Raw genomic sequence first — 15,654 nt, 5'->3', positions numbered from 1 at the left:
CTGTTTGGTTCGCTTTTAGGGTAATTTGTATAAATTATTATTGTTGTCTATTACAGAGCCAAGAACAAATGTAGAACTCCAGTGAAAGATAGTGACTATATATGTAATCCCACAAAGGAAAACCATTTTTGTATTATTTCTCGTGATTATTTTACCAATTATGGGGAACTGGCTGTACGAGTTATGGTGGAAAATAAGGTCGGATCTGCTACCTCATCCCTTCTTTGTCTGCACCCACTAGATGAAGGTACATTCTTCTTATTAGGACAATGGCTATATATTTTATCATACAGTCTAAATATTGTGGATAACGCATAACAAAATGGCAGCAAAAGCACAATTCATATGCATGACCATTCCTAAAACCTAGATTTTGAAAGCTTGCAATATACGAACATTGCTGCTACAGAAATCTATTATCTAGAATAGAATATTTCTAGCGTAACACTTTTAGAGTAGTGTTTCATTGTAAGGTCCTTCATAGCAAACATTAAATATATACCTCGCCAACTTCATACCACAACACCAGCTTTTTTAACATAGTTGCCATGGATCCATGTAGTGGGTCAGTTCAACATTGTTACTAGTTGAGCGAAAGGGAGCCCTGTGTAGGTTCATATTGCCCATGTCTAAAGGGTATTGAGCCAACCTGAGCTGGGTTTTCCATGAGCTCCATAGAAGATGCAGGCACTGTCTCTAATGTTTGTAAAGATGTCAAATGGTCATACTGTAAATAAGCGATTTCTAAACTGTCAGTGGTTGGTACATTCATACATATGTGCCAGGGTGACCTATACCTGGATACCCATTGGGGATTGGGGCCAATATACATAGATTCTCTACTACAATGGAATATATCAGCCATACATAAAGTATAGATAATAATAGCCAGATAATAAGGAGGGCTTCTACCACCCACCCTCCCAGCCTATCTATCTCATATCTATCTGTCTCATATCTATGTGTTAAATGTAATGAAACTTTAAGTTGGTATTTGTTACCTAGGAACCTACACCGAGGAGACAAGGACTGTAGCAAAATTTAAAAGGGCCCCATAATTTAACCATTCAAAGTTTTCTATGGGGACCAGTATTTTATATTTAACCTCCTTTCAGTCACTATTTTTATGAATAGTGTATACACTGCTAACCTCTGGGACCCCGACCTCTCAGAAAAACAGAGATCCCCTTTGGCAATCATGTCCAACCGAGAAGCGATTGAGAATCATGAGTGTAAGGGTATGTTCACATGCCCTTTTTACTAACGTAATTCAGGCGTTTTACGCCTGGAATTACGGCCGAAAAAACGGCTCCAAAGCATCTGCAAACATCTGCCCATTGAATTCAATGGGTCTTACGGTGTTCTTGTCAGAGGGGCTTTTTTTTTACACGCCGCTGTCAACAGACGGCGCGTAAAAAGACGGCCGCCTCAAAGAAGTGCATGTCACTTCTTGGGACATAATTGGAGCCGTTTTTCATTGACTCCATTGAAAAACAGCTCCAATTAGGTCCGTAATGGACGCCGCGAAAAATGCGAGTATGAGCAATTACGTCTGAAATTCAGGAGCTGTTTTCGCCTGAAAACAGCTCCGTAATTTCAGACGTACTTTACGTTGCCGTGTGAACATACCCTAACGCTCTTTTTTGAAGTCAGTGACTAGCTTGGCTATCTTCATAGCTCCTGTTAGGAAATGCCTATTTCTTTAATGATCTCCTTGACTGCTGTTCTGGCTTCTGGGCGGTTCTGGTTTTTCCTTGAGCCTATCTCTTTACTCTATCTTTCTGCCTATCAGATTTGGTTTAGTATACCTGTCCTTCCCACTCAGTCATACCTTACCTTCTGGTGTCTTGTTCAAGCTTCTGACTAAACCCCATACCTCTGACTTTTGGACTTCTTGGAAAACTGACCTTGGCTTGTCTCTCGTTAACCCCTTGTTTGCCGATTTGGATTATCTGCTCTCAGCTGGCTCTGACCTATTCTTTAACTGGCATCCACTTGCTTATTTATTTGGACTTTCTGTTTAACCTCTGACTGTCTAGTTATCCTGTTTAGGTTTGCCTGCATTGCACCTCTTATCCAACATTGAACTCTGATAAAACAACCTTGGTTCTATGCAGCAGAAACCATCCCGCCTTGCGGTGGGCTCTGGCGAATACCATAGAGTAGACTTAGACTCTGTTGATCAAAGTTGTGGCGGATTTGAGGTTGCGGATTTATATGCACGTTCTCTCTCAGAAGTCTCCAGCAGCCTTCAGGGAATCGCTCTCCTAGCAATTCCATAACAACTCCCATAAACTTTAGTATAAAGGGCTACGCTCATGTGCAAGCATCTCTCCTATAGGTGGTTGCGATATGGGTCAGGAGGGGTCTGGGATTTAGAGGAAGAAGGGGAGGCCCCCACCAAATACTTTTGCCCTGGGGCCTTATTCTAGTCCTGCTTGCGTATACGTCATATTAAATACTTCTGTGCTAAATAAATGTATCCCTGAATGGTATGTTCTGTAGTTGTGTATTTGTATTTCAGTGAAGCTGGATCCAATAGTAATTAAAGATGCTGTATCTTATATGGACTGTGTAACATTAAAATGGACATATGGGAAAAAAGCTGACTTTTTAACAGAAATGAGATGTCAGCTTAACTTCAAACAGGCCACAATGATGCAATGGACTGGGGTAAGTCTTAGGTTCTCCTCAAATATGTTATTATGGTAATGTGAATAATACTCCATGTCCCCACAAGTTTAAAACATTGACAATGTACAATGCATCTCACTAAAATAGAAAAGTTTATCATATGATAAGAGTGAAGAGCAAATAGCTTTGTACTTATACAAAAATAAACTGCCCTGTAAGAGGTTTTGGGCAAGACAGAGTTCCTCCACAAATATGGAGGATGGATAGGGGTCACCTTATTACGCAGATGGCTGCAATGTGCTGGCCACTGATTGAGATTTGAGTTTACTGCTGTAATAATTGAAGTAAAGAAGAGATCAGTTATAGAATCTGCCAGCACGATTACATGGCAGTAAGCTGGTTGGAGAGGAGAATCAAGGACCGCACATCGACAACATTAATCAATGAACATGAACAGCAGGTTCTTAGTTAACATTTTGATCAAATTGTATAAGCCCACCTGCCACTTCACGGCAACCTCGGATAAGTAGGTCCCTACCCTATTGGTTGCAGCACCGCACAGCGGCGCCCGCCACCACAATACCGCACCCGCAGAGGGAGCAACCCAAAAGCCCAGCAGCAGCCCTGCTACCAGGCCAAGCCGCCTTGGCTCTAGGCTACGTTCCCCCACAAGTGCAGCACCACAGCAACAGACACCACCATACCGCACCACAAGTGAACAGATGGCATGAACTCACCTTTAGATGTGCCCCCAGTGGCCAACTGAGAACACAAGAGCAGAACCACTTATGAGGTCATTCCTTAATTAAAATCAGCTGGGTTAAAAGCATGGAGTGCTGGTACCAGAAATTGCAAAAAAGGGAAAGAATTAATTAATAAGTTGGTTGGAGAGGAGAATCAAGGACCGCACATCCACAATATTAATCAATGAACATGAACAAGAGAGTTAATTCCATCTGTTCACTTGTTTTGGTGCTGTATTGTGGTGTCTGTTGCTGTGGTGCTGCACTTGTGGGGGAACGTAGCCCAGAGCCAAGGTGGCTTGGCCTGGTAGCAGGGGTGCTGCTGGGCCTCTGGGTTGCTCCCTCTGCGGGTGCGGTATTGTGGTGGTGAGCACAGCAGTGCGGTGCTGCAACCAATAGAGTAGGGACCTACTTATCAGAGATCGCCATGAAGTGACAAGTGGGCTTATACAATTTGATCAAAATGTTAACTAAGAACCTCCTGTTTATTGATTAATATTGTGGATTTGCGGTTCTTGATTCTCATCTCCAACCAGCTTACATTTTACATGTATAATCAAGATGCAATAATGATCATCAAAAATCATAACAATGAAAAATGTTATTTTAAATAGGAGTTGTCATTTTCTAAGAAGTTGGACTGTGATGTGACAGTTACACTACTGTACGGTATAGGGCAAGGCTTCTCAACTTGTTTCTAAAGGGGCCTCACCAGCCAGAAAATGCTGATGCCTGGGCCTTACTATTGGGCAAAGTCAATGCCACAGTTAAAAATGTTAAAAAAATGTATCTCAATTTACTCTCAATTATCTCCTGAACCCAATATAACACTACAATAAGCACAAAAAAAGAGTCAATATTGATGCTAAACGAGAAATTGTTGCAGTCAAAGAAAAGCCTGCGCAACGTTTGATAAACTCTGTCAAATCTACCTCCATAGCTGCCACCACACAAGTGAGGCACGCCTCAGGGATTGAGAAACACTGCCATAGGATATCCCACCTCCCTGCAATCTTTGGTGCACTTCTACTTGGTCTCCAAAGTTGTAAATCATTATTTAGTGTATTAGGTGGATCATGGATCCGATCGTATATGTGCAGTGGAATACACCCAGGAAGGGTGATAAAGACCCATTCATGGGTTGAAACGTTGCAAGTGTTTTTTTGCTTGGTGAATAAATCAAATACACTTCTTTGGATTATCTTGAGTGCTGCAGTTCCTTTCTTTGATTGCATATTGATTGATTCTCTTGGACCTGGGATTCTTTGCTGCGTGCACCACCCATGTTTGGGGAGTTGTCCTTTCCCACTTAAATTTTTTTTATGGCTATGCTGCTGTTTTCCTGAATATCTACTATCTTTTGCGGAACCTTTCTATGGCACGGACACCTTCCCGTAAATATACGGGAAGGTGTCTGTCAGCCTTAGAAATTAATGGGTCCGTATTTATGGTCCATAATTACGGATGAAATCTACGGTCATGTGCTTAGAAAGAATTCCGTATGTACTAAAATAATCTAGGCTTAGACGGGACAATTTGAGAACTATTTATGAGAATAATTGCAATGGTAATATTAGTGGTAATAATAACTATTGAAAAAAAACAGAGATTAGGATACGAAAAGAATGTAGCAAGGAACTCAGTCAGGGATTTAATAAAAAGTAATTCATATTTTTTGTTTCATCCAAGTAGAAAAATGAAACCATGTTTTATCTGGTGATCCTACACATTTCTGCTCACCACCTACATGAACTAGAAATCAGTCCCTCTGTAGTCTCTTTATCCGTGATCTCTAGTACTATTATGGCCACCTCTATAGGAATTGATTGTATTTATTATATCTATTTAATTTATGCATATAATTATGAATTTCTATTCACTTGGCCTTGTAGTTATGAAATACATGGGATGACGTTTTATTATATCGTATATTTGTATTTATGTAATCATGTGTAGAATCACCAAATAAAATATGTTTCTATTTTTCTAATTGGATGAAATAAAATATATTAATAACTTTTTAGTATAGCTCTGAACACATGCCTGCTTGCTAATTTCCCTTGTTATCATTTATTTATCATGAAAGGTCGCACCGTACTTATTGTTCTGCGTCAGTACACCCTTTTAAAGATAATTTCTTCTTTTTTCTTGTAATATTAGTGTTCTCCATACAAACAGATCAAATCTAAATCTTTGTTTTGTATCCACTACTTTAATTCCTTAGTGACCCCCCACTGTCTTTTGACGGCAGGCGGTGCACATCCTTCGTCTACAGTCATGTCTTTTGGCGTCGCTGTAGAAGAGGCTGATGAGCACTCATCCTCAAAGCATGAGCTATATCCTGAACTTAGAAAAGCCTCCTGAACACATCTAGGATTGGAAAAAATTACGACCCCAGCTGTTTAAGCCTTTGATCACTGCAGTCCGTTTACAAGAGTATGCTAATACATTTTAAGTAAAAAATAAAGTTGTAAATAAAGTTATCCCTTTGTCCCCAATAAAATATATTTTATTGCCCATACATTACAGAAAAGCAAAAAAACCTATAGATATTAGGTATCCACACGACTATAATAACCCGAAGAATTAATCTAACAGGTTATTTTGCGTGGAACGTGAACGGGATAAAAAAAAAAAATATATAGAGAGTCGCTTTTTCCTATATTCACGGCAGAAAATAAATGATATAACTTACACAGTGAATTTTTTCTACCCCCCCAAACCACACAGTAAAAAAAAAAGAAAAATTCTCCCGCATAAAACAAGGCCTCATATAGCCACGTCAATGAAAAAAGCAAAACGTTATGGCTGCTGAAAGGCTTAGAGGCAAAAACTGAAAAATGGAGCAGGACATTAAGGTCTTTTCAGGCCTGGTTATTAAGAGGTTAATGGGGTTGTCCAATTTGAGCAAATTAATGTTATTTTTTTGTATGATTAAAAGTTATAACATTTTATAATATACTTCCTGATTTAATTCCTCACGATTTTCAAGATCTCTGCTTGTTGTTATCCAGTGGGAACATTGATTGTTTACCTTCAGTGGATAACATTCTTTTCATGGTCATGTTAGAGACACATAGGTGCACAGCTCGTTACAGTTACAGTGTGTATATCTGAGCTGCGCCCACAAACAATCCCTGCACCTGTGTGTCCATCACATGACCATGGACAGCATTTTATCTACTGTAAGTAAACAATGAATATTCCTACTGAATAACAACAAGCAGAGATCTTGAAAACTGTGAGGAGATAATACAGAAAATATATTGGAAAATTGTATAACTTTTAATTATACAAAAAATAACATTAATTTTCTGAATCCGGAATAGCCCTTTAAGAATGAAGAGTCCAAGTCAGTGGATTGTTATGGTTAATGTCACCTTCAACTAGTTTCCATAAATGGAATATCCCCATTATGTGTATGGAAGGGACTAAAGAATTATATCACTCATCTGGGAAAATACTATCTTTAACCTACTTCCACATCACAATATGTAAATGTCTTCTTAAAGAATCCTGCTATAATGATAATTATTACTACTTAATCTCTATTAATAGTTATAGAATTAATCTGATATAGTAAAATATATTCAATTTCGGGAAAGAAATCCATGAAAAAAATACATAAAATAACTTGTTTTCACTATAGTAAAGGAATCTTTTTTGAACTATGTTCATTGTCTCTAGCCTGTAGAGATACCAGTTGGTGTGAAAACAAGGGACCAGTGTGGCCTTTTAGGTGGTGCAAAATATGATTTCCAGATTCGTTGTATTCGTAAAAATCTAACCGGGCAGTGGAGTGAGTGGGGACCAACAACCAGCGTTACCACTGTAGAAACAAGTAAGTCTTTTTGTCGAGAAAAGATAGTCATCAAACTGGTCTATTCTAGTAGATACTGAAAACATAGCATAAAATAATCTTGCAAAGTAAGAATCTTTTACTTATTACTGAGTGCCAACAGTCAGCTTCGACTCCTGGCAGTTATTAGTTTTAGGGAGAATTCACACGCTGTGGCAGTGCTATGGATTTTAAAGTGTAGCTAAACGTTCGACAAACTTCTGACATATCATAGTGACATGTCAGAAGTTTGGATTGGTGGGGGTCCGAGCACTGAGACCCCCACCAATCGCTAGAACGAAGCAGCTGAAGCGCTCATCTGCTTCGTGTGTGTTCGGGATTTTCAGGAAATAAATGCATAGTTGTATGGACTCAATACAAAGTCTATGAGCCCGTACTCCAATACGTCGGCATTCCCGAAAAAGCCAAACAGAAACGAAGCAGCTGAGCGCTCACACGAGTTTTTCAGCTGCTTCGTTCTAGCGATTGGTGGGGGTCTCCGTGCTCGGACCCCCACCAATCCAAACTTCTGACATGTCACTATGACATGTTAGAAGTTTGTCGAACGTTTAGCTACACTTTAAGTAAGGATTTTGCACTGAAAATTTGCAGCAATTAACAGTACAATGCATGTGGATGGGCTTTTAAAATCAGCACGTCCGCACCATGTAAATTCTGTTGCGGATTTGTCACAGACGTTCACAGTGGATTCACCCTTTGCAATTGTGAGTTTAGAGTTTTAAAAGGTTTGTCCAGGCACGGACAACTGATGACCTATTCACAGGACAGGTTATTAGTGTTTGATCGGTGGGGGTATGCAGTATTCAGAGCCAAAAGGAGATGGCTCCGACCACTGAATAGCAGCCATGCTGCAGAACAGCAACTCTGCTCCTATTTACTTGAATAAGAGCAAAGCTGCAGTACTGCAGCTCGTCCGCTATTCTGTGAAAGCAGCTGTCTGCTTTCGGCATGGACATCCGGTCATCTGCCGGTCGACTTCTTTCGGCATAGGTCATCAGTTATCCGTGCCTGGACAACCCCTTTAAGACTTCTCTTCAATGGCATAGCCATTATTCCTATAATACTTTTCATCCATCTTTTTGTTCGTCATCCTCTTCTCAGCTTTTTCAAGTATATATGTATTTTCCAGTAAACTGTGTCTCCCCATAATAAGTCCTAAATACTTCTGGTCAATAGTGGCTCAAGTAGAAGGTTATTCTTGGTCTGGTTAAGGAGTTGTTGCCATCAACACAGCGCTTTTCTTGTCCTATTTCCTTTCCAACTTTCACATATATAACGAGCCACTGAAAATATGTTTACATTTTAAACACTATTATCATTTTAGCTCCAACTGGCAGATTAGAGACCTGGTGGAGGAGATTGGAATCCACACATGACAGTCCATTGAGAATTCAGCTAATGTGGAAGGTATGTTTACATGAACATATACTAATTTCTGGATTTTACAAATGCAAGAGAAATAAAAATAATAGAGTATAATTTGGAATATTAGTTTCATTTTTGTTGAAAATTATTTTAAGTAAAATTGATTGGTTTAAGGGATAATATTTAAAGTAGTTTTAGTTCCATCACAATCTAAAGCAAGGATCAACCCAGTCTGTGCACTCACCATACAAAACAGTATACTCACAGCACAGCACATTTGTTCAGTTTACTGCTTAATAACTTTTCTTAACATAGTTCTTCAAAAATTGTAGACATTTTCCAATATATTTATTGCTTCATTTCTCACTCCATAGCTGGAAATGAATCTAGTGACCTTTATAACATTAGTCCCAATGTTTTAATTTCCTGGCCAATTATGGACTGTGCCACCAGGACAAATTTAAAACCATGATATGTTTTAGTGATACCTTTTCTTTCTACCTCCATTCAGGAGTTACACAGAAATTTGGGGAATTTGCTTTTAAAGAGCGACTTTAGTCAGATATGATAATTATCCATTTGATTGGGTCCATATATATATTTAGGGTGTACTGATTATTGTACTGCAAGTATTTAATGCTGTATATTCACCATTGTTTATTGAGACAACAGTTGAATACAGGGGCGTAGCTAAAAGCTCATGAGCCCCGATGCAAAGGTTCTTCTTGGGCTCCCCCCCAAACTGCTTATGGCCGATGGCCCTCAGCTTTCAGCTGCTTCGCTGGGTCTCCTAAGTAATCCAGCAATGCTGCACTAGCAGCCAGGGGCGTCACTAAAGACTTAAAACATCAGGGGGAATAGCCCCAATACATATGTGCCCCTCCAAAAAAAAATTTCTGCGTGTATGTATATGTGTGTGTGTGTATATATGTGTATATATATATATATATATATATATATATATATATACATATATGTATATATATATATATTTATATATACATATATATGAGACAGCATATCTATAGCAATACGACCATATAGCTATGGATAGGTTTAGAAACAGCAGTTCAGCAGAGAATATCACACATTATAGGATTAGATACAGTGGCTCAGCAGACAGTATCACACGTGATAGGACTAGATATAGGTCCCAGCAGACTGTATCACACATGATAAGATTAGATACAGTGGCTCAGCAGACAGTATCACCCATGATAGGATTAGATATAGGGCCCAGCTCGCTGACATTGCGGCTCCAGCACTGGACCCAGGAAAGGTAAGATAATAATTGTTTTGCTTTTTTATGTGTTACTAATTATTTTTGTGTGTTTGTGTTTTTTACAAGTTCGGATGTTGGACTACTTCAGATTCGAGGACTACTTCGATAACTGCATTTTTTTTATTCTCAATAAAATGGATAACGAGGGTTGTATGTGGGATTTTTATTTCAATAAAATATTTTATCTATGTCTTTGTTTAAACTTTATTACTACCACCTTAGTAATGTCCGCTGTCTGACAACGCCCATTACTAAGGTGGGTCTTAATGTTAGACATGCAGAGGCTAACACTAACCCACATTATTACCCTGGTACCCACCGCCACCAAGAGTAACCGGGAAGAGTCGGCTACGACCTAGTACCCGACCAACTGTAGAGATGGAGGGGCACTGGGGCGGCCGTAGGCTGGTATTATAAGGCTGGGAAAGCCCAAAAAGAGTGGCCCTTCCCAAACTGGTAATGCTAGCCTGCTGCTGCGGTGTTGTATCTAGCTGGTTATAAAAATGGGGAACCCCACATCGTTCTTTCCAATTATTTATTTAAAAAACAAAATTACGTGGGGTCCCCCCATTTTCATAACCAGCCAGATACAAAACAGCAGCAGCAGCCTAGCATTACCACTGTTTTTGGCCTTTCCCAGCCTATTAATACCAGCATGCAGCCGCCCCAGTGCCCGACCATCACTACAGATTGTTGGGTACTGGATCGTACCCGGCTCTTCCCGGCACCCCTGGTGGCAGTGGGTACCGGGGTAATAATGGGTGTTAGTGTTAGCCTTTTCACCGGCTAACACTAAGCCCCGCCTTAGTAATGGATGCTGTCAATCAGTTAGAGGCCATTAGTATGGCGGTAGTGATAAAGTTTATAAAAAATACAAAGACATAGAAAAAATAGATTTATTGAAATAAAAAAAAACACAGAACCCTCATTAACCATTTTATTGAGAATATGACAATAAAAAAAGCCGTCATCTAAGTAGTCCTCTAATCCGACCTAGTCCAATGGCCGAACCAGTAAAAAAAAACACCAAAAAAAAACATTTGTAAGGGCCTGTTCACATCACCGCTGCTCTTCCATTGAAAGGCAAACTGAAAGGCAGACGCAGACAGGCAAACTGAAACCTCAGCTTCCTTTTCCCTCACTATTGATCTCAATGGTGACGGAAAAATTGCTAAAGGTTTCTGTTTGTCACCGCTGTGACAGAATTCAGTTGTTTTGCATTGTCGACTGTGCTATTGATTTCGCCAAAACAATAGAACCCGTTCACAGCGGTGACAAACGGAAACCATTAGCAAAGTTTCCATCACCATTGAGATCAATGGGGATGCAAACGGAAGCTAAGGTTTCCGTTTGCCTTTCCGTTGAGGGGTTAACCCGATGGAAACCTCAGACGAAACCCCTCAACGAAAGGGCAGCGGTGTTGTAAACAGGCCTTAGATACAGGGCCCACGTGCATGTGTGATACTATTTGTTGGACCCTGTATCTAAGCCTAAGGTAGGCTTAGATACAGGGTCCAGCAGACAGTAATCTTATGCAGTATAAGTGTAATGACGGGGGTAAGGAAACAGACAAGTGAGCGCTAATCTACCCGCCACTCAGTCCCTGCCTACTTGCAACGACCCGCCCTAGGCAACGGGGTACAACTGGGCGACAGTCCCTACGCTCAATATGTGCACGACAGACAAACAGACAAGGGTACACAGAAGCAAGGGAAAAGGGGCAGTTGCCCACGGCAACAACGAGAGCAACAAGAGTGGTGAACGAGCCGAGTCAAACCAGGAGTGTACGAGGTACCAAACGCAGAGCAGGAGAGTAGTGAACAAGCCGAGTCAAACCAGGAGTGTACGAGGTACCAAACGCAGAGCAGGAGAGTAGTCAGTAAGCCAGGGTCAATATGAAGCAGGGTCAAATAGATCAAGAAGCTGCAGCAGGGCCAGGAAACCAAATGAGAAGAATCACAAGCAAGGAGGAACAGGAAAGGCAGGTATAAATAGACAGAGGGCGGGAGCTAGCTCCGTCTGGCCAGGCTATGATAGGCTCTCCCACTCCTAAGCCTGCCATCCTGAGTGGTGGAAGATGGAGTCAGTCTCCCAGACATAGAAGCAGGTGCAGACTGATTACCTATGGGCGTGGATACAGAAGCTGTGCCTGGCAGATCCTTAACAATAAGATTACTGTCTGCTGGGGCTGTGTATCTAAGCCTAACACATGGTAGGCTTTAAAGGGGTTGTTCAGTCCCTAAACATTGATGGCCTATCCTCAGGATAGGCCATCAATAGCTAATGGGTCGGGGTCCAAAACCTGGGACCCCTGCAAATCAGCTGTTTGAGAGGGGTGCAGAGCTCGTACGAGCGCTGCTTCCCCTTCATTTCCCTCAGTTGCTCACACTGTGAATGGCTGACACGTCCGTGTCAGCCATTCAGTGGGAGAAAGTGACCGGAATGAAGGGGAAGTAGCGCTCATACGTGCGGCTGCACCCCCTTCAAAACATGTGATTGGTGGGGTCCCGGGTGTCGGATCCTGAACCATCAGCTTCAGCAAGACAGTAATATCAAACTTACCCTACTCTTCAGCCAAAGCGGAGGTCCTCACTCCATGAAGTGTCGGGATGTTGTGCGGAGCGTATAGTGTCGTGACGTCATGCGCTGCGCACAGCGCTGTGACGTCAGAACTGTATTCTGTATTGTGAAGTCCATAGTAGTATATTATAAAATTTAAATTCTGAATAAAAATAGTTAAAACAAAATCAATCTTTAAACATTGACTATGGTAAGCACCATACAAGGGCCATGTATGGAGGCACAAAGAGTCCCTACGAGTTTGCACTACAAGGCTGTAGGCACTCCATGTGCCCCCATATGGTGCCTCCATAAAGCATTGTATTCTGCCAGTTAAAGCAATGCTTCTAGGGCTGGGAATACCTCCATAATGTAATACCCGATGGAACATGCAGTGATCTATATAAAATCGGAAGCATACATAGGTATAGTAGCAGTGTATGGCAGCTGTATTACAGAATCGCACAACACAGCCATGTGCATGAGTCTTAACTTTGGGGATAACTAGTGATTCCCTTCACTCACTTAAATATTTATTTAAAGCTAAGAAGATATTTTGTTTTTAACTGCACTAACCTAAAAAAAAAAAAGACATATAATCATATCATATTACAGTATCATATTATGAAATGTCATAAGGTGCATTAAACACAGTCGAGTCACATTATTATGACCACCAGCTAATATCCAGAGTAACCGCCGTGTGCAGCACGGACAGCAGCTAGACAGGCTGGCAGTGACTCAAGGTGCTGGTAGGTTGTCTGAGGTATCTGGAGCCATGCTGACTGCAGTGCATCCCACATTTGCTGGAGGGTGTGTGTGGGAGGATCCATAGAGCGAACAAGACGATCTAGGTGGTCCCACAAACGCTTAATTGGGTTCAAGTCTAGCGAATTAGGGGGCCAGGGAAGTACTTGGAAGTCTTGGTCATGCTCTTCCAACCACTATCAGACATTTCTAGCCGTGTGACATGTCGCATTGTCTTGCTGGAAGATTCTATCTGCCAAAGGGAAGACAAACAGCATGTAATGTCTATGGCCGAGGGCCGTCGTTCAGACTTACCCTCTGACGGCCCCGGCCATGGACTTCTGTGTTCTCGGCGACATCTCCAGGGAGATGCCGGCACTCACTTCCGGGTTCTGGGACTGTTTCCAGGAGGGCGCGCGCCCGTGCGTGCACGGCCTTAAGGGGCCAGTACGCGTCCAGCTGTCATTAGTCAATAATTAGCCCAGAATGCTGCTGGACTATAAAAAGGGCTCTGCCCACTTGAGCCTTGCCTGAGCGTTGTTGTCTACCTAAAGTTTGTCTTGCAAATGGTCTCCCAGTGTTTTCCAGTTCCCAGTGTTAACCGTTCCAGCTGCGTGTACCCTGTATCCTGTGCTACCGTGCCTCTGTGCCATCTACAGTGAAAGTCAAGTCGTGTCTTCCACTGCATCTACTCTGCCATCTACAGTGAGAGTCAAATCGTGTTTTCCGCTCCATCTACTGTGCCATCTACAGTTAAAGTCAAGTTGTGTCACCGCTGCTGTCTTCATTGCCTCAGATATCTGTTCTGGACTATAGACATTGTTTTGTACCTAGTTGGCCAGCTGCTATCCCGCTACGCGGTACGGCCCAGTCGGTCCACACCCATGTGACACAGCATGTCTGGGTGGACATGATCTGCAATGATGAATTCATACCCATATTGGTTCAGAGTGCCTTCCACATGGATGACTGGGCTCAGAGAATGCCATGAAAAAATTCCCCAGACGATAACGCTGCGGCCACCAGCTTGTGTTCTTCCAGCAATAATTGCAGGGTGTTTGTTATCTGATGTTTCTCGTCTGACACGCCGTTCGATGAACTAGAAAATGTCACTCATCGGAGAAGGCAACCATTTGCTAATCATTAGTGGTCGAATTCCGATACTGCCGTGCAAATTGAAGACTTTTTTACTGATGCACATTTGTTAGCATAGGAGTAGTGACCATCCATCTGCTTCGCTGAACTGTTGTTTTAGACACACGTCTGGTAGCCCCCTCGTTGATTTTCACGGTGAGCTACTTCACTGAAGCATGTTGTTTGGCCCTTGCGCACCTTCGTAGCTGACGTTCACCTCTCACATCAATGGCACGTGGTGCTCCACAGTTTCCACGTCGGTTATTCCCAATGGTGTCATTTGTCCACGCACGATACACTTTCTCCACAGCAGAATGCGAACAGTGCACAAACTACGATATTTGAGAAATACTGCCACCGTTGGCTCGAAAGCCAATAATCATCCCTTTTTGTAACTCTGATAAATCGTCCCTTTTACACATGGCAACAACGAGTGATATTGTAGCGTCCATGGCCGCGGACCGCCGGGGGGTGAGTAAACCCGGCAGTCCGCAGATATGGATCTGTGAGAGCTGGCTGGCATCTCCTTGCCAGGAGACGCCAGCGCTCACTTCTGCTCCGGTCTGCTGTGTCCCGTAGGGTGCGCGCGCATGCTTGTGCCTGGCCTTAAAGGGCCAGCACCCGCTCAAATGAAATCATCATCATCATCATCATCAACTGCCCATGATTCCCTGGACTATAAAAAGGGCCGTGCCCTTCTGATCCTTACATGAACATTGTTAGTGTTCCCATGTCAGTCTTTAAAATGGTCCCTTAGTGTTATCCTGTTCCTGTTGTTACCCGTGCCCTGTTACCTGTATCCTGTATCCCGTGCTGTGTCCTTGTTCCAAAGCCTGTTAGTGTTGGAGTCGTGTCGTCTGCCACATCCAATGTCTCCTCCCACGTCCTATGCCCTCTGCTATGGGAGAGTTTCTTCTGCTGCTGAATCCCTGCTGACCCTACACCAGAGAGCGAGTATGCCATTCAGTTTCGTATCCTGGCTGCGGAACTAACCTGGAACAATGAGGCTTTGGTGGCCACATTCTGGCAGGGACTGTCTTCTGGGATTAAAGACGATCTAGCCACTCGCGATTTGCCACCTACCCTGGACGATCTCATCCTACTAGCCACCCGTTGACATGAGGATCCAGGACCGTTCCCAAGAGGTTCTCTGGGAGAGAGTATTTCCTAGGCTGGCTTCTACTTTCAGCAGTCCCTACTGTCCTCTTCAGTCGTTCCACCAAAGGAGCCTATGCAGATGGACTGAGCCAAACTGTCCACCCAGGAGAGACAACGCCGACGCACTTCAGGACTTTGTCTGTATTACGGCCTCGGAGGCCATGTTGAGCGTT

General features: G+C 42.4%; 1 protein-coding gene across 1 annotated transcript in view; it reads left to right on the top strand.

Annotated features, from left to right (window-relative positions):
* Positions 1-15,654, top strand: part of CSF3R (colony stimulating factor 3 receptor) — a 45,413-nt gene that overhangs the window by 13,510 nt on the left and 16,249 nt on the right. The window contains exons 5-8 of the mRNA XM_075850537.1: positions 57-247; positions 2,525-2,673; positions 7,065-7,218; positions 8,561-8,643. Of these exons, the coding sequence (XP_075706652.1) occupies positions 57-247; positions 2,525-2,673; positions 7,065-7,218; positions 8,561-8,643 (577 nt within the window). The remainder of the gene's footprint in view (positions 1-56; positions 248-2,524; positions 2,674-7,064; positions 7,219-8,560; positions 8,644-15,654) is intronic.

The sequence above is a fragment of the Rhinoderma darwinii genome, chromosome 2 (genome assembly GCF_050947455.1).
Source record: "Rhinoderma darwinii isolate aRhiDar2 chromosome 2, aRhiDar2.hap1, whole genome shotgun sequence".
NCBI classification, from domain to species: Eukaryota; Metazoa; Chordata; class Amphibia; order Anura; family Rhinodermatidae; genus Rhinoderma; species Rhinoderma darwinii.
This window is presented reverse-complemented; position numbering and strand designations above follow the sequence as displayed.